The 20,773-nt window shown below is 49.9% G+C and overlaps 1 protein-coding gene across 1 annotated transcript in view; it reads left to right on the top strand.

Annotated features, from left to right (window-relative positions):
- Positions 1-20,773, top strand: part of PACS2 (phosphofurin acidic cluster sorting protein 2) — a gene marked incomplete at its 5' end in the record, with an annotated part of 213,975 nt that overhangs the window by 174,247 nt on the left and 18,955 nt on the right. Inside the window, 2 exons of the mRNA XM_054984815.1 lie at positions 13,515-13,557; positions 18,834-18,978. Of these exons, the coding sequence (XP_054840790.1) occupies positions 13,515-13,557; positions 18,834-18,978 (188 nt within the window). The remainder of the gene's footprint in view (positions 1-13,514; positions 13,558-18,833; positions 18,979-20,773) is intronic.

Here is a 20,773-nt window from a genome sequence, read left to right as displayed (position 1 = left end):
TACCTCCTTCCTCTGTGCGACCTGCACAAAAGGAAGGACTTTCTTCGGTTCCAACTGACACCGATAGTTGTCTTGAGATCGTTAGAAGTCACAGGCGTCCATGGATTCCATGCCCATATGAGTCTCCTTACCGTTATTATGCCTACAACATGGAAGGGTCTTCAGGTCTCTACCCTCCGCCTTACTATTATCTGCAACTACTATCCTTTGGAACCTCACCCTTTGGTCACGAAAACAGGACCTCCCTCGGTTCCTCCTCCGGTTCCTGAAGACAACGAGTCTACAGAACCAACACCAACGCGTCCCAATAATGCTTCTGAACCATCCCGTCCTGGGTGTATCACAGAGAACTCTACTGTGTCTCCAACTGAAGATCTTTGCCTCTACTCTGAACAACTAGTCAGAATGGCAAGGTCGTTGGAAATCAAAGAGACTTGTTCAGCTCCGGCTTCGTCAAATCCAGTCTTCAAGGTTCTCCACTCAGAGGCAATGGGCCCAGTGGTGTTCCCGACCATGCAGGGAATGGTAGATGTTACTAAAGAGGTTTGGTCTGCTCCAATGTCTGCACCAGCGACCTCAAAGGAATTAGATAACCTCTATTAAACCAAGCAAGATGGGGCTGGTTTCCTCTTCAATCACCCTCCCGCTAACTCCATTGTTACAGAGACCCTACAAAGCAAGGGTCTTCCACGGGCTTCTGGTCATTTCTGCCCCAATAGACAAAGAGGCAGGAAGCTTGATAATTTGTGGAGAAAGGTTTGTGCCTCACCAGTCCTAAATTTCCGTATTGACAATTATGAAGGCATTATGGCCAGGTACCAATTGTTCCTGTGGGACAAGATCGACCCTTACTTGAGCCTTATCCCTAATGAGAAACAGCATCTTGCAAAAATTCTTCAAGAAGAAGCCCTTTGGCTCTCAAAACAACAAATTCTCACTGCGAGACACATTGCGGATTGCTCCCCATCAGAAACATGTCTGGCTTAGAACCACTGCATTAGCCCCACACCATAGATTAAGAGTTGACAACCTACCCTTTGAAGGAGGTGATTTTTTCTTGTCATCCACGGATGATGCACTTAAATAACTAAACGATGATAAGGTGACCAGCCGTACTTTACAAACACCAGTTCCCTCCAAGACCGTATTTTCGTTACAACTGTCAGTTTCCATCTCAGCCAAACCAACATTTCCCTCGGAACCAGCTTCCATGATTCCGTTCAACTATCCCAATGGAAGTATTTCCGTTTTAAGTCTGAGGGTGGTTCCAGTTTCCTCAGAGAGCTGGGTACTGTCAATAGTTTGGGAGGGTTACTCCCTGGAGTTTAAATTCATTTCTCTGACCCTTCCTCCTCAGACGAATCCCTTGTTGCCTCAAGCAGTTTTGGTGAGGGAGATCCAGAACCTATTGCTGAAACAAGTGACAGAACTGGTTCCAGCCCCCAGTTCCCATGGGGCTTATTTCCACTATTTCTTGGTGGACAAAAAATGGGAGCTCCCACCTCATCTTTGATCTCCATTTTGTAAACAAGTGTATTATTCCAAAGAAATTCAGAATGTTATCGTTAAAGGATGTTTTACCACTACTGGGAAAACCTCTGTTGGTTCATTATTGTAGACTAAAGGATTCTTACTTTCATGTCCCAATAAATGTTTCTTACAGAAAAAATCTCTGTTTCCAATGCGGATTCAAAAGGTACCAATACAAGGTCCTTCCTTTTGGCAACTGTCTTATTGTGGGCCAGTCCAGAGAGATTGTCTCTCACCACACCTCATTAGTACTGTCAACCCTCCAGCAATTGGTCTAAGGGGGCAATTTGGAGAGGTCTTCCTCGGTTCCACAACAGAGGCTAACTTTTGTGGGAGCAGTGTTGGACTTCACACTGGCTTGTTTTTCCCACCAAGGAACGGATAACTCGGCTCCAAGTCCCTCTGAACAAAGTGCACTCTTTCAGACACCAAAGCGCAAGGGGAATCCAAAAACTGTTAGGTTTTATGACCTCTCTGACACTAATAGTGCTGTTTGCCACTCTTCTGCTCTGGCCATTGCAGCATTGGCTTGTCAGGGTATTTCATCTGCACTACCAGAACCCATAAAAGCAGGTCTCAGTTCCGAGGATTATTCACAACACCCTGTCATGGTGGAACGATGAACAGAACTTAATGGTAGGGTCCCCATTTGGTTCCAGCCCCATTCACCTGTCCATGTACACGGACGCTTTCCTGTCGGGGTGAGGGGCTTACTCTGAAGACAATTAGGTGAACAGCCTTTGGTCTCAGCATAAGTCAAAGTTTCACAATCTGCTAGAACTAAGGGCTATACAGTTTATCCTAAAAGCCTTCCTCCACCTTGTCAGGGGCAAGACTATTAAGATATGCATGGAGAACACAGCTGCCATGCATTATCTGAACAAACAGGGCGGCCCGGTCCCAGGAGTCCACCCTGATTTGGGAGTGAGCAATCTAACATCCGCTTTCCCTCACAGCCATCCTCATTGCAGGGGAGGACAATACTTTGACAGATGCCTTGAGTTGCTCCAAGGATCTCCATTACAAATGGTCTGTCCATATCGATTTCCTCCAACCCTTGTTCCGAAACTAGGAGTATCCAACTTTAGACCTCTTTGCTACCACCCTCAACAAGAGGTGTCCCCAATACTGTTCTCAAGCAGGCAAGGGGAAGTCCTCCCTAAGAGATGCTTTCCAAGTCTCCTGGTCAGGCAGTCTGCAGTACGCCTTCCCTCCTCTCCCTCGCATGACTTTGACACTCAACAAAATGATGAGGGAAAAGGCATCAGTGATTGTAATAGCTCCTTATTGGTTCTCCGCCCTGTCCAGAATGTCACAGGGAGGGACGTGTCGGTGTTGTCTTTGTCAGGGCTTGCCGCTGCTGCCGCTGGGCGTGGCCCTGGGCAGTCTGCTCCTGACATCACAGGGGGGCCAGGGATTCTGCAGGACCCTGCTCTGTGGAAGGAGGGGCGGTATACCTCACCCAGACTCCCTCTCAGTCCACTCGCTGGCCTGCTCAACCTGGCCTGCTTACCCTCTACGTCCTCCTTCATCTCCTCCTTCCAGGACTCTCCTCCAAGCCTCCACCCTTGCATCTTACTGCTCTCACTCCACATCATCACTCCTCACTCACACCCACCACCACAGGGCTCTTCCCAGCCAGCTTTTATAGGGCTTCCTTCTACTGCCCCACCCCTCTTCCAGCCTGGCCTTGGGCTGCACCAAGCAGTTGCAGCTGGGGTAGCTGATCTGGCCCCACTGACCAGCACCAGCTGTGCCTTGTTCTCTGGCTGCCCAGCCTCCCTGCCTTGGCTGATTGCTGAAGGCCTGTCCAGCTGCAGTCCCCTGGCTAGCAGCTCGGCCTCCCTGGCTGAGCTGATGGCTGAAGGTGGGTCCAGCTGCGGCTCCTTGGCTGGTTGCCCAGGGCTTCCTGCAGAGTGCCTCCAATAGCCCCACCTGGAGTGGCTTGGCTTTTGGCAACCCCTGGGCCAGGCTACTATTTTCTAGCTGGGGCGTGGCTTTGGGTTGTTGGGGCTGCTGCTGCTTCTCCTCCTCAGGTAAGGTCTTTGGGTGGGTGACTGCTGGGCTCCCAATCCCTCTGCCCTTGCCCCCTTCTGCCTTGCCTAGCCCCCTTTCCCTCCCTAGGGGAGTGGGACTCGCTGGCCTCCCTCTGTCTCCCCCTGCCTCCTGAGGCCCTGGGCTTTTGCCCCTTGCCCCTGGCACCGGCAGGTTCTGGCTCCATTTGCCTGTGGGAGGGGTTGACCTGCTGTCAGCTGGCTGACCAGTTGACCTGCTGTCTGCTGGCTGCCCCCTCTGTTTGCCCGTCAGCCCGGCTGACCTGCTGTTCCCTCCTACCAAGTCTGGGGGCTGGGACTCAGACCCCGGACACACCCCCCCACTTAGCTTTGAGTTGTGGGGGTCAGGGTCAGACTCAAACATGCGGGACATGAAGTCCGCATCCACATGCTGCGCCCCCTTGCGGTACTTGATGGTGAACCGGAAGGGGAGGAGGGAGAGGTACCACCGCAGCACACGGGGGTTGTGTGCCTTCATGCGGTGGAGCCATTGCAGGGGCGCATGGTCCGTTAGTAGGACAAAGGGATTATTGGCCAGGTAGTATTGCAGGGCCCCCACTGCCCACTTGACCGCTAGGGCCTCCCGCTCCACTGTTGCATAGCGCCTCTCTGCGGGCTGCAGCTTCCGACTCAGGAAGAGGATGGGGACGTCGGTTCCGTCACGTTCCTGAGTCAGGACTGCCCCAAGGCCGGTGTCAGAAGCGTCTGTGGCCAGCGTAAAGGGTTGGTCAAAGTCCGGGTTCCACAGGGCTGTGGTATTAGAGAGGGCTGACCGCAGGTCCTTGAAAGCTGCTTCTAGTGCTGGGGTCCACCGGACTTGGTTGGGCAGCCCCTTCTTTAAGCAGTCTGTCAGGGGGGCGGCTCGGGAGGCAAAGTGGGGGATGAACCGCCCGTAATACCCCAGTAGTCCCAGGAAACGTCGGACCTGCTTCTTGGTCCGGGGCTGGGGGGCATCAGCTATCGAGGCCACCTTGTCTGGTGGTGGGCGAACTCGGCCTCCCCCGACCACAAAGCCCAGGTACTGGAGTTCCTGGAACCCCAGGTGGCTCTTCTTTGGGTTAGCCCGTAGTCCGGCTCGCTGGAGGGCCCTCATGACAGCTTCCAAGTGTTGGAGGTGGGTGGGCCAGTCTGGGCTGAAGATGATGATGTCATCTATGTACGCCATTGCATACGCCCGGCACTCTCCCAGCACTTGGTCCACCAGCCGCTGAAACGTGGCAGCTGCCCCGTGTAGACCAAACGGCATCTTCTTGAACTGGAAGAGGCCTCGTGGGGTGGCAAAGGCTGTCTTCTCCCGGTCCGCTGGCCGCACGGGCACTTGCCAGTAGCCCTTTGTCAAGTCTAGGGCCGACAGGTAGCGGGCGGACCCTAGGTGGTCTACCAACACATCTGCTCGGGGCATGGGGTATGCATCGAACTGGGCCACCTTATTCAGTTCACGATAGTCGATGCAAAATCGGGTGGTCCCATCCGGCTTGGGCACCAAGACTATCGGGCTCCTCCAAGCGCTTCGCGAGGGCTCGATTACCCCAAGCCTGAGCATCTCGTCGGTCTCCTTCTCCACTGCCTCCCACCGCTTCCTGGGGATGGGGCGCCAGGTAGCCCGGGCTGTCTGCCCTGGGTCTGTTGGAATGGCATGTTGGATCAGGCTCGTGCTGCCCGGCCTGCGGGAGAAGACCCCGGGAATCCGAGCCCAGAGGTCTTGTAGCTGGGCCCTCTGAGCTGGGTCGAGCTGAGGGTCCACCTTGGGCTCCTCGAACTCCGGGGCATCAGTGGTCCAAGGCAGCACACTGTCAGGGAGCTCTAGCGGGTCCTCAGCCACGCCGCACTCCTCTTTTGGGCGCTCGTGCCACTGCTTTAGGAGGTTCACATGCAGGGTCTTCCGCCGACGCCGGCCAACCCCACACTGGACTTCGTAGGTGGTGGGGCCCAGCACCCTTCGAATCTGGTAGGGACCCCTCCATGGGTCCCCTTCCTCTCTTGGGAACACCGAGTGGTGCACGAGGACCTTCTCTCCGGCCTGGAAAGTCCTCATCCGTGCACCCCGGTCATAGGCGGCCTTTTGCTTTGACTGGGTGCGAGTCAGTCTGCGATTTGCCTCCGCTTGGGACTGTTGCACCCGGTCACGGAGCCGGCTCACATACTCCTGTATGGGGGGTGCGGGGCTGCTGGCCCGGGGCCCCCAGCATTCCATCAGCCGGGAGAGCATCCCCCTTGGCTTGCGCCCATATAGCAGCTCGAATGGGCTGAAGCCGGTGGAGGCCTGCGTGGTCTCCCGGAGGGCGAACATGAGCGGGTCAATGTACAAGTCCCACTGGTGAGGCTTGTCCCGCGTCATCTTCTTCAGGGCCTCCTTGACGGTCTGGTTCAGCCGCTCTGCCAACCCGTCTGTTTGAGGGTGGTAAGCCGAGGTGAACACCTGCCGGATCCCCAAATTCCGGCAGAGCTGGCGCATGGCTGTGGCACGGAACGGGCCCCCCCGATCCGTCAAAATTTCGTCTGGCAGCCCCACCATCGCGAAAAACTTGGACAGGGCCCGTACCATCCCTGGGGTCTGCATGGTCTTCAGCGGGATGACCTCGGGGAACCGCGTGGCATAGTCCACAATCACCAGGGCAAAGCAATGGCCCCGGGGTGTGCGTGGCAGCGGTCCGATGAAGTCCATTGCGATGCGTTGGAAGGGCGTCTCCATGACGGGCAGCGGGGAGAGGGGGGCCTTCGGCGGGCGGCGGGCTGCCACCCGCTGGCAGGTGGGACACGAGCGGCAGTGGGCCTTCACGTCTGCATTCACGGAGGGCCAGAAGAATTGCTCAAGAACCTTCCTCAGGGTCTTGTGGTGCCCCAGGTGCCCGGCCCAAGCGTGCTCATGGGCCGTGCGGAGGACTTCTGCCCGATAGGCTGCTGGCACGAGTAGTTGGCGGACCTCCCCCTGGCCATTTGGGGCACGAGCTAGGCGAACCCAAACCCCTCCTTGCTTCTCGATGCGAGGGAGCCGTTGGGACCTCCGTTCATCCCGCACTTGCTCCTCCTCACGAGCGGCTGTCTCTCGCAAGCGCTGCAAGGACTCATCTGCCCCTTGAGCCTCACGGAATGGGCGGTCTGCCAGGGTTCCAGCTGGGTCTCCAGTCCGTGGTTCTGCCCCTGGTCTGGTGGAGGGACCCTCTCCCGGGTCGTTGGCCTCCTCCACTTGCAGAGCGGTGGCAACTTGTGGGTCTGTCAATTCCCCTGCCGCCTTCAGCCGAGACCCGGCGATCTCTGGGGTGTCTCTTCCCAATTTCTCCGCTGCCTGCTGGAGGAGCCTGAAGAACCCCAGGGCATCTCTTCCCAGCAGTATTGGTACAGGTAGGTGAGCTAACTGGGCAACTTCCATTTGGTGGTGGACCCCTAGGTACTCTATTGTGATTAGGGCCGTAGGGTACGGCTGGGTGCGGCCCATCACATCTGTCACCGGGATCCAGCGGTGCACTGGGGTGGCAGCTGGGAGGAGCTGGGGCCGAATTGCTGAGACTGCACTCCCAGAGTCCAACAGGGCTTGTAGGATCAGCCGGCCTATCTTCACGGTGGCGCATAGACTCTGCACCTGCTTGCCAGGCGGTGGGTTATTTTCCCAAACGAGGGCGCAAACCCTTGGCAAGGCCTCAGTGAGCGCGCCAGCTTGCATCTGCAGCTCCGCTGTCTGTGCTAGTTCCACTGGAGCGGCTGGGTAGGCTGCCTCCAGCTTTCCCCACATCCTATCCTGGCGTTCCTCCAGCCACGGTCCGAGCTCCGCTGGGGCGGCAGCCTTGGGAGGCCGCCCCTTGACTGGCGCCTGCGTCGGAACGTCTCTCCCCGTACGGGCCACCAACTTGTCAGGGCTTGCCGCTGCTGCCGCTGGGCGTGGCCCTGGGCAGTCTGCTCCTGACATCACAGGGGGGCCAGGGATTCTGCAGGACCCTGCTCTGTGGAAGGAGGGGCGGTATACCTCACCCAGACTCCCTCTCAGTCCACTCGCTGGCCTGCTCAACCTGGCCTGCTTACCCTCTGCGTCCTCCTTCATCTCCTCCTTCCAGGACTCTCCTCCAAGCCTCCACCCTTGCATCTTACTGCTCTCACTCCACATCATCACTCCTCACTCACACCCACCACCACAGGGCTCTTCCCAGCCAGCTTTTATAGGGCTTCCTTCTACTGCCCCACCCCTCTTCCAGCCTGGCCTTGGGCTGCACCAAGCAGTTGCAGCTGGGGTAGCTGATCTGGCCCCACTGACCAGCACCAGCTGTGCCTTGTTCTCTGGCTGCCCAGCCTCCCTGCCTTGGCTGATTGCTGAAGGCCTGTCCAGCTGCAGTCCCCTGGCTAGCAGCTCGGCCTCCCTGGCTGAGCTGATGGCTGAAGGTGGGTCCAGCTGCGGCTCCTTGGCTGGTTGCCCAGGGCTTCCTGCAGAGTGCCTCCAATAGCCCCACCTGGAGTGGCTTGGCTTTTGGCAACCCCTGGGCCAGGCTACTATTTTCTAGCTGGGGCGTGGCTTTGGGTTGTTGGGGCTGCTGCTGCTTCTCCTCCTCAGGTAAGGTCTTTGGGTGGGTGACTGCTGGGCTCCCAATCCCTCTGCCCTTGCCCCCTTCTGCCTTGCCTAGCCCCCTTTCCCTCCCTAGGGGAGTGGGACTCGCTGGCCTCCCTCTGTCTCCCCCTGCCTCCTGAGGCCCTGGGCTTTTGCCCCTTGCCCCTGGCACCGGCAGGTTCTGGCTCCATTTGCCTGTGGGAGGGGTTGACCTGCTGTCAGCTGGCTGACCAGTTGACCTGCTGTCTGCTGGCTGCCCCCTCTGTTTGCCCGTCAGCCCGGCTGACCTGCTGTTCCCTCCTACCAAGTCTGGGGGCTGGGACTCAGACCCCGGACAGTCTTTTGCATGACAACGTGGCTCTTTACCCTGGTATATACACTCTGAAGCTGACAGCTTGGTTAGTGTTCCCTCCAGATTAGAGTTCTCTTCCCCAGTCAGGAACATAATTTTACAAGCTAGAAAGCCTTCCACTTGAAGGTCATAGTCTGGGAAGTGGAAACATTTCTCCCTTTGGGCAGTTGAACAGGGCTTAACGCCTTCTTTGACTGCCTTGCCATCTGTCTTAGATTATCTGGTCCTATTAAAGAACCAGGGACTCTCTAACTCCTCTGTGAAAGTCCATCTGGCAGCCATCTTGGCCTATCATGAGAGGGTGAAAGGTTGGTCCCTCTTCTCCCAACTGGAATGCAAATCTCTCCTTAAAGGGTTAGCTAATGTTTACCCACCACAGTAGCCAAGCCCACTCCTCAGTGGAGCCTATCTTTAGTTTGTAGCAACTCTCATACATAACCCTTTCCTGCCTCTTAAATTTCTGACAGCTAAGACGACCTTCTTAGTGGCCATAACAGCAGCTAGGAGGGCGAGCGAACTGCCAGCCCTGAGGTATGCGCCTCCTTTCCTCAGACTGTTTGAGGATCAGGTGGTTTTCTGTTCCTTCTGAAGGTGGTCTCTGCTTTTTACCTCAAGCAGGACAGTACTCTTCCAGCGTTTTGTCCTTCACCTGCTACAGAGACTGACAGGCTCCTACACACATTAGACGTCAAGCGTGCCTTCTCTTTTTACCTGGACAGGGCTCTTACCTTCCAGAAAGACCTTAATCTATTTGTCTCCTTCAAAGGAGCTAAGAAAGAAAATAAAGTCTCCGCTCAAATCATCTCCAACTGGCTGGTGTGGCTCACTAAAGAGTATTATGGACATGCCAAATAATCTCACCCTTTAAACATCAGGGCACATTTGACAAGAGCCCAGTTGACTTCGTCAACGTTTAGTCTGGGCACTCCACTTGCAGTATTTATGCAAAGTGGCCACCTGGTTGACTCGGTCCACCTCTATTAAACACTTTGTCATTGACTCCAGAAGGGATGCTGCAGTTGGCAAGGCTGTCCTGAAGGGTCTTTTTCAATCATGTTGATCAGCAACACACCCCCACCTCCTGGGAAAGTCAGCTCGCTCATCTTCCATGTGGGGCTGCACAGAAGACACGACGATGGCAACGGGGTTGCACTTACCTGTGACTGTTGTTCATCGAGTGTTCTTCAGTACAGGGACAGATTCCCCCCCCCTTCTTAGCCCGCCGTGCGCTCTTTAAATATGTCATTTTTTCCTTTTTCACCAGTGGCTTAGTGAACGGAGGGAGGGATCAGCTCACCTTGCCTTTTATAGTTGCGCTCTCTCAAAAAAAGCACGCAAAAAGGCCAGGTGAGCATCGTGCGCCTTTCGGAGCTTTGATACATCCGTGGCTGGCCTGTGCATGCGCAGTTCCCATGTGTGCCTGGGAACACTCGATGAACAACAGTTACAGGTAGGTGCAACCCTGTTTTTCAAAGCAAACTTGAGTGAGGGGCTGTTCATAGAATCAGAGAATCACAGAGTTGGAAGGGACCTCTAGGGTCGTTTTGTCCAATTCCCTGCAAAATGCAGGAAATTCCCAAATACTCCCCCCGGCACAGTAATCTTTATTCCATGTCCTGGGTCTCTGTTGCCCGTTTCAGGAAGGGGGAAGGCTTGGCATGGCAGTCACCCCACCCACCAGCGGCCCTTTTGGGGGGGGGGACACTAAATCAGACATCAGTGGGGGAGGCAGTAGAACTCACCCACGCTCACTGCATTTCTGCTAGCCCATTGCTTCCCCCTCGAGGCAGTCCATCTCCACTTCCCAGAGGAGAGAGTCCAGCGTGCTGTGGATCGCTCTGGTGTCCTCTTCCTGCCCTCGCGAAGCTCCTCTGGGAAGGAGGGTCTCACTGCTGCCACAGCCTCCTCCAAAGAGGCTGACCCCGCTGGTGCTCAGCCCCCACTTCTCCTTTGGTGGCCAGATATTGAGCAGTCTCTGCTACCCACTCCTGCCACCCTTCCTCTGCCATCTTCCTCACAGGCAGATGCAGGAGCGCACTTGCCTCCCAGCCCGATATTGCCACAGCATTCTGGTTCCATAAGGCTCTTGGCCAGGCGGTGGGGAGGATGGTGGAGTCTTGGGTCTGGGGGCCACTGCTGCTGTCTGGCGTGTGAAATTTGGGGTCTAGGATCCACTACATGCTGGGGGCAGGTTCCTTTGCAGCATTTCTACAAGGGGATGGTGTAAGCGGTCAGCCCGGCCTCCGCCATTTCAGCAGCAGTTTAATGCATGGCTGCTTGTGATATTAAAAATGTTCAGGCCTCTGGGGTTTACGATGGCTGCTGTGATGGCACTAGAGATCCTCGGACAGTTGCTCGATCCCGCCCGGGAGAACAAGGCATGTGAGGAATGCCGCACTGGAATGCGGAGAGATTAAGGGACGATTGGATTTACTCTCCACCCACACTTACCAATAAAAAATAGACAAAACAAAGAGGGCTGTTCCTCTACTTTCCCACGAACCCAAACCTACATAGTAAACATCCTTCCCTGACCCCGTCCTGAACAGAATAGGGGCCCTGCGAAGCATCATAGTATGCAAATTCATGAACTGTGTTGTATTCTTTGGTCCAAATGAAAACTTTATAAACAACGGAGAGGCACGCTGCACAGACGCACTCAAAGGGCCTCCAGCCTGCTTCTGCAGGTCTTCCCAACCGGTCCACTGTGACTATCCGTGACGATGCCAATTGTTTTTTTTCCTAAGCCCAGAAAGAGTTCTTGTCTCTTTCTGGGCTTTTTGTTTCTGAAAGCTCAAAGATCAGAGCTGGAACTGAACAGAGTCATCCATAGGTTCCTCTCTCTTCTTCCATTCACGGTGTAATCTAAGGAAGTGAAACGGGGACCGGCAGGAAGCCCGAGGCCATTTTATTTTCCCCCTTCCAACCGACACCAACAACCCCTCTACTCTCAGTCTCACTGTCGTTGAATCCCCCCCCCATTGCCCACTATTTTAACAGGGAGAAGAATCACTGGAGGCTATGAATGAAACGTTGATGACACCGTGAAAGCAGCACCCCTCTAACCCCCCCTCCCCCAACATTTCTCTGCCAATTCGCTATCATGTTTTGCATGTGAAGCAACCTGGAAAGTCAAAATAGATCCAGGCCCAGACACAAAGTGGCCTGCAGGCTCCACTCATTGAAAGGCATCGTGTTTTTGACCTGCCTGCCTGCTCAGAGGCAGAGGGTATCGGGGCAAGGGCCAGTCACAGGCCCAGCAGGCCTCTCCACTGTGGCTGCAGGTCCACTGGGACACGAAATCCGATGCTGGGAGGAAGGTCTTTACTGGGAGCGCTTCATTCTTGATTTTGAAGCCTGGGAAGAGCTCTACACGTTCAATGCTTTTTCCGGGCTTTTGGGTTCCGGAGTTCAAAGATGTGCTCATGTGAGAAAGCTGAGAAACGAGCCGGTCACATCCACCCACGTTGACTTTGGTGGGCAGCAAGCACCTCCTGAGCATTGAAAGGGAGGATTTGACCATCGTCACGGGGAAAGCGTGGAGAAAGATGATATCAACAAGTGATAGTGGGATACAAACATCATTTATTGGCAGCATAAAGCAGATTTTTTCTAACTTGCTGCACTGCTTCTTTCCACCCCACTGTTCATATGTGCACTGCGCAGCCTCGCCTCGACACCTTTCCCTAAGCATTTTTCGGGTTTTATGATTGAACCCCGTTGTTGTTGTGTATACTCTCAGACTTGGAGGGTCACTCAGTGATTTGGAGGGAGAACTACGTCCTGTCTGACTTTGGTGCTGTGGTGTTAACAGCAAAAACAGCTGCTCCAGAGCTCATTCCGCCCCCCCCCCAAAGAACTGTGTCTCTCTGTGCACATGTGGCTAATGCCCGCCCTCATGGGGATGGTGTAAGCGGTCAGCCCGCTTACACCACCACACGACTCATGGAAATGAAAAAATCCAAATGGATCAGATCTAAGCTGGTCCTGGCCCAGTTGGAACAAACCTATAATGGAACAGAATTATTCTGGAACCTCTGGAAACTAAAGAGAAATGGAAATTTTCTCAGTGCACCCCCCAATGCTTTTGATCATGCCCATAGACTGTCTTTGTTCCCCTGATCTGCTGCTACTGGCTGCTTTGACACTATTTAAATTTTTTTAAGAAGGTTTCTATTTTCTCTTTCATTATATGATCTGAGACTATGAAGAAATTGAAACTGTTAAAGATTTTCTATTCCTTGGTCCATTCATCAACCATACACTACTATGTATGGATGTGAAAGTTGGACAGTGAAGAAAGCTGACAGGAAGAAAATTGATTCATTTGAAATGTGGTGCTGGAGGAGAGTTTTGTGGCTACCACAGACAGCCAAAAAAGGCAAATGGGTGGGCTCTGAATTCTCCCTAGACGCCTCCAGTTTGCAAGATCTGTTAATGCTAGGATGTTTTCGAGGTTTTTCATTCATAATGTCACCATAAGTCGGAAGTGGCTTGGCATAAAACAAGCATGTAATCTGAGCCAATGAGAGATCTCAAAATAGTCGTGCTAGCTTCACAGAACCACATAATCCATCCATTTGTGCTATGTGGTGATGTCAAATGATGTTGTACTGTTCTTATTCTGAAACTCCAGTCTAGCTCTAGCTGTGATAGAATGCACATTCAAAGGTGCGTTGCACATCATAAGTGTGCATTAAAGCATATGTTCCATTGAGAGAAATGCGCTGTGTATTTGAATGCGTGTTTCAGTGCTCTCCTAAATGCAAATTCTGGTGCCCGTGCTGTTTGATTCTCCCGTGTTTGCAGCTCCATAATGCAGTCATTTCATCAGTGGAGCACAGTACAGCAAAGCAGTACAGCAAACCAGGGAACTAAGGCAGGGGGGATATTCCCTCGCTACCTCTGAATAAAACCCCACTAAAATGTGGATCACTTTTCAAAGGCATCAAAAATATTAGCAAAATTTCCTTCCCCCTCTCAGTTTGGTCCATCTCTGCTGTAGTTCATAGCTCTTTGTAAAATCGATCTTGTTTCTTTTCAGATGGTAAAGGTTGGAATAGTGGAACAGTCTTCGACAACGTCAGGTAATAACATCTTTCAACAACGCTAAACTCCTCACCGGTGCATGCTGGAGGCGTCAGCGCTCTGCCGCATGGCCAAATTGGTTGTCCCATTTCATATTATACAAATGTCACATCTCAGTAAATACAATCACATATCTTATTTACATTTTTATAATCCATGGAACAAGTGAAAGGAGTAATTGGTTCATGACCCTTGTGTTTTTATTGTAGCCCATTCTCCATGCAGTGCACAAAAGAGATGAGAAATGATGGCTAGTTGAACTGACTCCCCATAACACCTGCTGGGCCTGAATGTGAAATGTGCCCATTCTAGCCAAATGACGCCCACCCTGCTATAACTGGCTCCCTTCTATGCTGTTGTCTTAGGACTGCTTTTGAGCACTTATTAAAATGAAAGAATGGGGATACAGGTGGTAGTTCAAAAGGCCGTAGCATTAGGGGATACGTTGTGTGAGTCCTTGAATCCCCTTTGGAGGCTATTTAGTCTTAATGGACTTGTGCTTCAGAAAAATCCAGTTTGTTTGAGACACACAAGTCTGTTGGGAAGTGCTGGAAGTTGGAGGGGAGGTGATTAAACCTATACATGCAGAGATACAAAACGGAAAAAAAAAACCAAAAAAGAGGGTGGCTTTTTTGCTTTACATGTGTTAACTGACCTTCTATGGCCAAATTAAGCCCTGGCCTGCGAGAGAGGATCTTTACTAGTTTGGATTGGGAAGACACCTCCAATGGAGAAGAAACCAAACAGCCAATTCATAAGGTTATAAAATTTATTCAGATCAAGTCTCTTCAAAAATCTTGATACAGAGCTCTAAGAAGCCAGATTGTAACATAGGGAAACATATGAATTACACAGAGCACAGCATAGCATAGCATAGCAAAATATCTCACCAATCCAAGATACCTGTATTGAGAGGAGAGAGAGGTTCACCTTTCCTTCTGGGCAATGTACCTAGAAAATAGAGGTGAAGTGGAGAGGAAAGCGTGGTTTCCCCCCTCCCCCCCTTCTTACCTCCATCATGCTTCTCAGGTCCATTTTTATACTCTTTTGGGCACATCTGCCCACCTTTCTCAACCGACCAGATCTATTTCATCTTTGGCAGGAAAGTCCCATACTTTGCAAAATTTGCAAAATAACTGGGTCAATTTAACCTATTTCAGAATTTGCTGCTGTTGCTCAGATTATGACCAACTCATTTCAAAATATATCAGCAAAAATTCTCTGGGCTGATTTGACCTGTTCATTAAGTCAACTGTATTCCATTGCAATGTCCATTGCAACATATGACTGTGTAAATACCCCAGTATGATCCCGTTTACTTATATATATAAGATATATATAAAATCTTACCCTCCATGCATCTGATGAAGAGAACTGTGATTCTTGAAAGCTTATGCTACAGTAAAGTTGGTTAGTCTTAAAGGAGCTACTGGACTCTTTTCTATATATAAGATAGTTATATATCGTTGCAATTTATATGACTAAGTATGAATATGCCTTTATATGGATATATGATTATGAATATATGATTACTGTATGATTCTGTGTTAATATGTATATGTATATGTATATGTATATGTATATGTATATGTATATGTATGGTACCATGGCTACATAACTAACTCTAAATGAGGTTTAGCAACCTGTCTCTATTATGAATTTGGACTAAAATCAACTTTGCTTTGCTTGAATATTGTCAGGGACTAGCTGTGGGGAACATGTTACCCATTTTGAAATAGCTACACTAGCTGCCAGCTTGTTTCCAAGTTTAATTCAAGGTGCTCTTCACATCTTTGAAGGACTGTCTCCTTCCATATGTCCCAGTGTGCCAACGACTGTCCTCAGGCAGCCCTTTTTTGGCTGTCTCACCACTTAGGGTGGCCTGTCTGGCATCAACCAGAGCCCAGACACCTGCTCTGTGAAATGGTCTCCCTGAGGAGGTAAAGGGAGCCCCCTTCCTTGGAGATATTCAGGAGGCGGTGCGAGGCTGGCTTGTTGGCCAGGGCTTGTGAGGGGTGGGGGGAGATTTTATCTTAGTTTTAGTTTGGAAATTTTCAAAACATTTTCTAAGCTGCCTTGAACTACGTGGAAAGGTGGAGTATAAATACTTGAATGAGGCTGTTTCATGATTCCTGGGATAGTTTGGCATACTGTATTGTTTTAATTAATTTTAGTAACCTATACAAACTGTGATAAGGGATTTAATTATTTATTAGTTGATGTTTGATGAATTGTGACGGCCTATGGCTATAGACAAAGAACTTTCCATTCAATTCCATCCTGTTTTTCCCTTCAGAGTCTGCCCACTGCCTGACTGCTTAACTCAAGGAGAAGGCAGGGTAGATTTATTATTTATTCTATTTTATTTTATTGTAACCTTTCCTTGCCCCTCTAGCAGGGCAAGGGGTTTGTCGTCGCTCCCGTGACTCCCCGTGCCTGGAAGCAAGAGGAGCCCCATTCCACCCTTCTAAAACCTGGCAATGCTGCCAGACGAGCCATGCTGAGTTCCAAGGTGTTCTTACTCAAAGCAACAGATTTCTGTATAGAAAATATATACGCTTCACTGAATACTTAATTAAGCAAATTGATTTTTTAAAAAAACAGTACAATTCTCCACAGATCTGAAGCAGTAAAAATAAGAAAGCTATCTGGCCTAACTGATACAGATGGAACCTGGAGCTGAGCTGGAAAAACACTCCAAACATATAGCAGTTAGCGGAGTAACAGCAGGTCTTCAGGCCAGCAGCCTGTAGCACTTATTAAGAGATACAGAGGGTGCCCTTTACATAGATCCACAGGCTACCGCATAAGGCCTCAGCAACCAGAATCAGTGTAGGTTGTGTCAGGTCTTGCCAGGTAAATCCCCAAGCATTTCACTGCATCGCTCAGGTGTATGAGTTAAAGTTACTTTATTGAAGAGAAATACCAGGATCAAGATGGTCAGACAGGATCATTGGCTGAAGTGACTCAAGGCAGCAAAGCAAGGTTAATTATAGGGCACAGTCCCCACCCCCACCCCCAATGGGAAAGAAAGTCCCTTAGGATTTTGGTGCGCTGAGCCAGGGAGCCAGGAGAGAGGGGAGGAGGGAAAGTCTCTTAGGAGGTTGGTGCAGTCAAGGCCACGTTTTCAAGCCGGCCAGGAAATGGTAACCAAAATACCTGCAAGATAAGCAGCTAGCAACCAGTCAGCAAAAAAGGGTTCCCTCTGCATGTTCTCAGAGGTACACTGCACACTACAGCAAGAAATTCATGACACATGGCAGATACGCTGGAGGTGTATCTGACAGGTCGAATGTTACATAGGATGGAACTTTAGGCAAATCTTAGATTTCCGGTTGCTCTACCATCTGGCTGGTGTTACCCAGTGGATTGCCCAGCTTCTGGGAATCGTCCAGACTTACCACATCAGTGCTCATTTCTCCCCACTCCTGAGTCTAAAATTAATTAGTGTCATTCTCGTGGCTGGGCAGCCTTGATGAGAAAACTGGGAACAAGAACGTCTCAGCCCAGGTGTGCCTTGCTAGCAGAACTAAGCTGTTAGTTGTCAAGTTAACCTTTGATGGAATAGGGCTCTGTTGCATAACAGTTATTTATAGTCCTCCTTTCTCACTGAGACTCAATTTGGGATTATACCCTCCTTGAAATGCAGAGATTTCATAGTAGAATAATAAATCAATTAATAAATAGTACATACAACACACAGTCTACTGTCCCTTTTCATTTATTAAAACACTTTCCTGAACCATTCTGTTATAATATAGCCTTATTACCTTTGTAAATTATGCTGTCTACAATTTTGCACAGGGTGGGGGCCACAACAGAGAAAGCACGTGCACAGGCAGTTGTCGATTTTGCTATTTGCATGGTGTTCTCTGAAAAAGGTCCTATTGAGATAAACAAAGCTGCTATGGCACAGTATAAGGAGACAGGTAGACCTGCAGATATGAGGAACCAAGACCATAAAGGGCTTTGTACGTGATGTCCAGATCCCTGACTCGATCCCAGCCCATGGAGTAACTGCAGAATGTAAGTCCTGTGCGTGCTCCATCAAGCTGCAGCGTTCTGTATTAACTGGAGTCTCTGAGTTGACTTCGAGGGGATACCTGTGTAAATTACAGGAGTCTATTCTCGATGTGGCCATGTGGCCAGATTGGCCAGCTCAAGGTAGGGAGCTGTCTTCCGGGCTAAACTAAGTTGGAAGAAAGCATTTTGGTAGCTGGCTTCTCCAGCAATAATGTTGGATGCCGTATAACTCCCAAACTACTAACCAAGTTGGCAAGGGTTAACTTGAACCCCATCAAAGGTGGGAAGCTCAGTTTGTCTTTCATCCCAACTGTGGCCTATTTGCACACATTAGCCTTCTCCTCTGCCTCTCCCGCTGGAAGGTTCCTCTGTGTGGCTCCCTTCACTTCTGCCTAGATCATTGTTTTCTGTAATTTGCTGCTTAAAGTGACTTTAATTGTTTTCATTTCATGTAGCACTTTTGGCTGCTACCATGCCATAGGTATACAGCTGGAATCCCAAAAATATATAATTATATATCGAAAACTAGTAATAGTAGCAAACTTTACTTTGAAATGCTATGATACTTTCCATTTCAGCTGGTTTGTCATATATGGAATGTGACTTTCCTTCCCAGCTTCCACACAATTAGTGTTGTGGGTTGAGCACAAAAAGAGGTGTGTATGTAGCATGGGTCCTCAATGTGGTGCCCACCAAGTATTTTTAGAAAGTGGGCAGACCCAAGTGGGGTTTTTGCCCAGCAAGGCCCTTATTAGCAATTGGAGATTTAATTGACTGTGCGGATTTTTGAAAATGTTGCTTTGGTGGCAGCTGCCATTGCTGTGTGAATGAAGGTAAGCTGAGGCAGCCATTGTATGGCAGGCTTCACCTCCTGTGGCAGCCATTTTGTAGCTGTAGCCACCACCACACTGTGTCAGAAATCCAGTGGTGTCTGGAGGCTTTAAAAAGTTGGGGATCCCTGGTGTGTAGACTGGGCCCTTTCAAATAAAAAAACAAGATTAGCGACAGCTGGGAGCTGTCCTGAAATGGCTCGTTATTGCTCCCTTTTGTAGAAACCAATCCCCAGTGTGTGAGAGAAGAATTCTTTATTCCTTACGCTGAACCAAGAAGCACGGTCTTTTAGTGAGGCTCGGTGTTTTTATACAGACACCCATCCTTCCCTGGCATGCAGCGGGTGCTCTTGATGCCCACCCACCTGCTCGGTGTGCCACTGGTGTGCTACAGACCAACTACTTGAATCGTTCTTTTTAAGGTGACTCGGACGATGCAGCTCCCTGTAGTTCACGCGTCGCCGCCGCCGTCCCTCCCTCCCCGCATTCTGTGTCTCCTGCTGTGAAGGACTCTTCCCCCACCCCACCTTCTTCACCATCTGTCACGGGCAGCTTTTCTTCCTCCAGGTAAAACAGTTTCTGCCTTTCTTCTTGCTTGTGCTGCCCAGTGCAATATAAACGGGCTCGCTTTGCGTGGTTTTTCTTTGATTATTCCGTCTGTCCTTGTCAGTTGCTCCCATTCCTTATCAACGCTACTTTTATCTTGTGCTGGTCACACAGACCATTTTTAGAAGTTAGGTTTAGTGAGGTTTCCTGAGAACTCCTCTAACAGTATTGCATCTGTTCTGCCTTGAACATTGTTTCATGTTTGCAGCTGAGAAAAACCGCATGTTATATTATCGAAATTATTATCAGTTCAGTTTGAGATCCCTGGAGATGATTCTAAGCATAGAAAGAAAGGGAACTTTGCTTTGAGCTTTATGTTTGAGAATATCTCTATAGGGCCTGCCCATGGAGATTACTGATCAGTCCCCTTAGGAAGATTAAATATTAGGAAATGATAATTTAAGAAACACTTCTGTTTAACACCCTGAGGAAGATAATCAATTTATGCTAATTATTATAAAGGAAAACTGTGAAAGCCATTATTTAGAAATGTTTTGGGCACAGAGTAACAGTGAAATTCCTGTAGGTTGGTCCAGAAGATTTCAAAAGTTAATTACTGATTTGGGGTGTGGGTTGTGACAGGAAGGAACCTCTGTCTACCTTGTCATGTTACAGTCGGTGGGGAAAGTATAAGATTGAGATTTGTTAGGGAAAACTTTGTGCAATACCTAGCAGTGTACGATAGGCCTTGTTGAGACCTGTTACCCAACAGAGACCTGAGCCAGACTATGCACTAATGAGTACCTCCAGATGTTTAAAGGGAGACATCGGTTCTTGTGGATTCTTTAAAGCCTTGGTATGCACTGTCACGCCAAAGCTTGATTTACCTTCAACAATAAGAAGAAGGGGGAGAAAGATGCTAGCACAGAGGGCATTGTCTTAATCAAGAAGATACTAAGCAGTAAAGAAAAGTTAAATGATAGTTTCCCTATGCAGCAGATAAGACAGTAAGTCCAAGCAATTCAGTAACAAAATACCTAATAATTTCCTCATGAGAATCCAATGAAAACAGTCACTTCTGCAAGATCCTAGTGCTCAACTGTAGTTACTTGTAACCTGAAATTATGTGTTTGTCTCACGTGCCTAGTCCAGAGAAACAAAGCACCAGGAGCACAGATAGGTATGAGGTTCTCTTGGCAGGATGTAAAGGGCAGTGGAGGAAGGAGACATGAAGAGCCAGAGAACCAGAGATTTGAGGAGCAGCTATGCAGAGTCGGTGTGCAGAAGTGCCAGATTGCTGAGGAGTTGGAAAGGATGAAACTAATAAGCAGCAACAGGTGGATCGTCTTTGAAGGAAAGTTTGGAGAAGGAAGCTAAGCGGGAGGAATTTGGCCATTGGCAGGCTCCATGGCGGGCGGGGGGGGGGGGCACTGGAGCCTGGGGGCACTTCACAGCTAATGTATGTGCTCTTTTTTAATTTTAACTTTTATTTAATACAAAAGAAGAACTACAACAATAATTTGAACAACAAATATAGGGAATAATATAACAATTATACAAAATTGTTGATTACAAGAAAAGAACAAAAAGAGGGAAAATAAAACATTTCAATCTATTGCTTACTGTAGTCAATAAAAGTTAAGTATAAGTAGCGTTCACCAAATGCTGAAGTGACATATTCCATTTGTGGAACTAAATTTTCAAAATATCCTGATATAAATTGTTACGAGGAGGTGTTTCAGTTTTATCAACATAATCCAACAAGGACCACCATTTTTCATAATAATTGCTTGTAGTAGAATTAGCAGATAGACTC

This window comes from Eublepharis macularius, chromosome 7, assembly GCF_028583425.1.
Source record: "Eublepharis macularius isolate TG4126 chromosome 7, MPM_Emac_v1.0, whole genome shotgun sequence".
NCBI classification, from domain to species: Eukaryota; Metazoa; Chordata; class Lepidosauria; order Squamata; family Eublepharidae; genus Eublepharis; species Eublepharis macularius.
The sequence above is the reverse complement of the archived record's forward strand: the minus strand, read 5'-3'. Positions and strand labels throughout refer to the sequence as shown.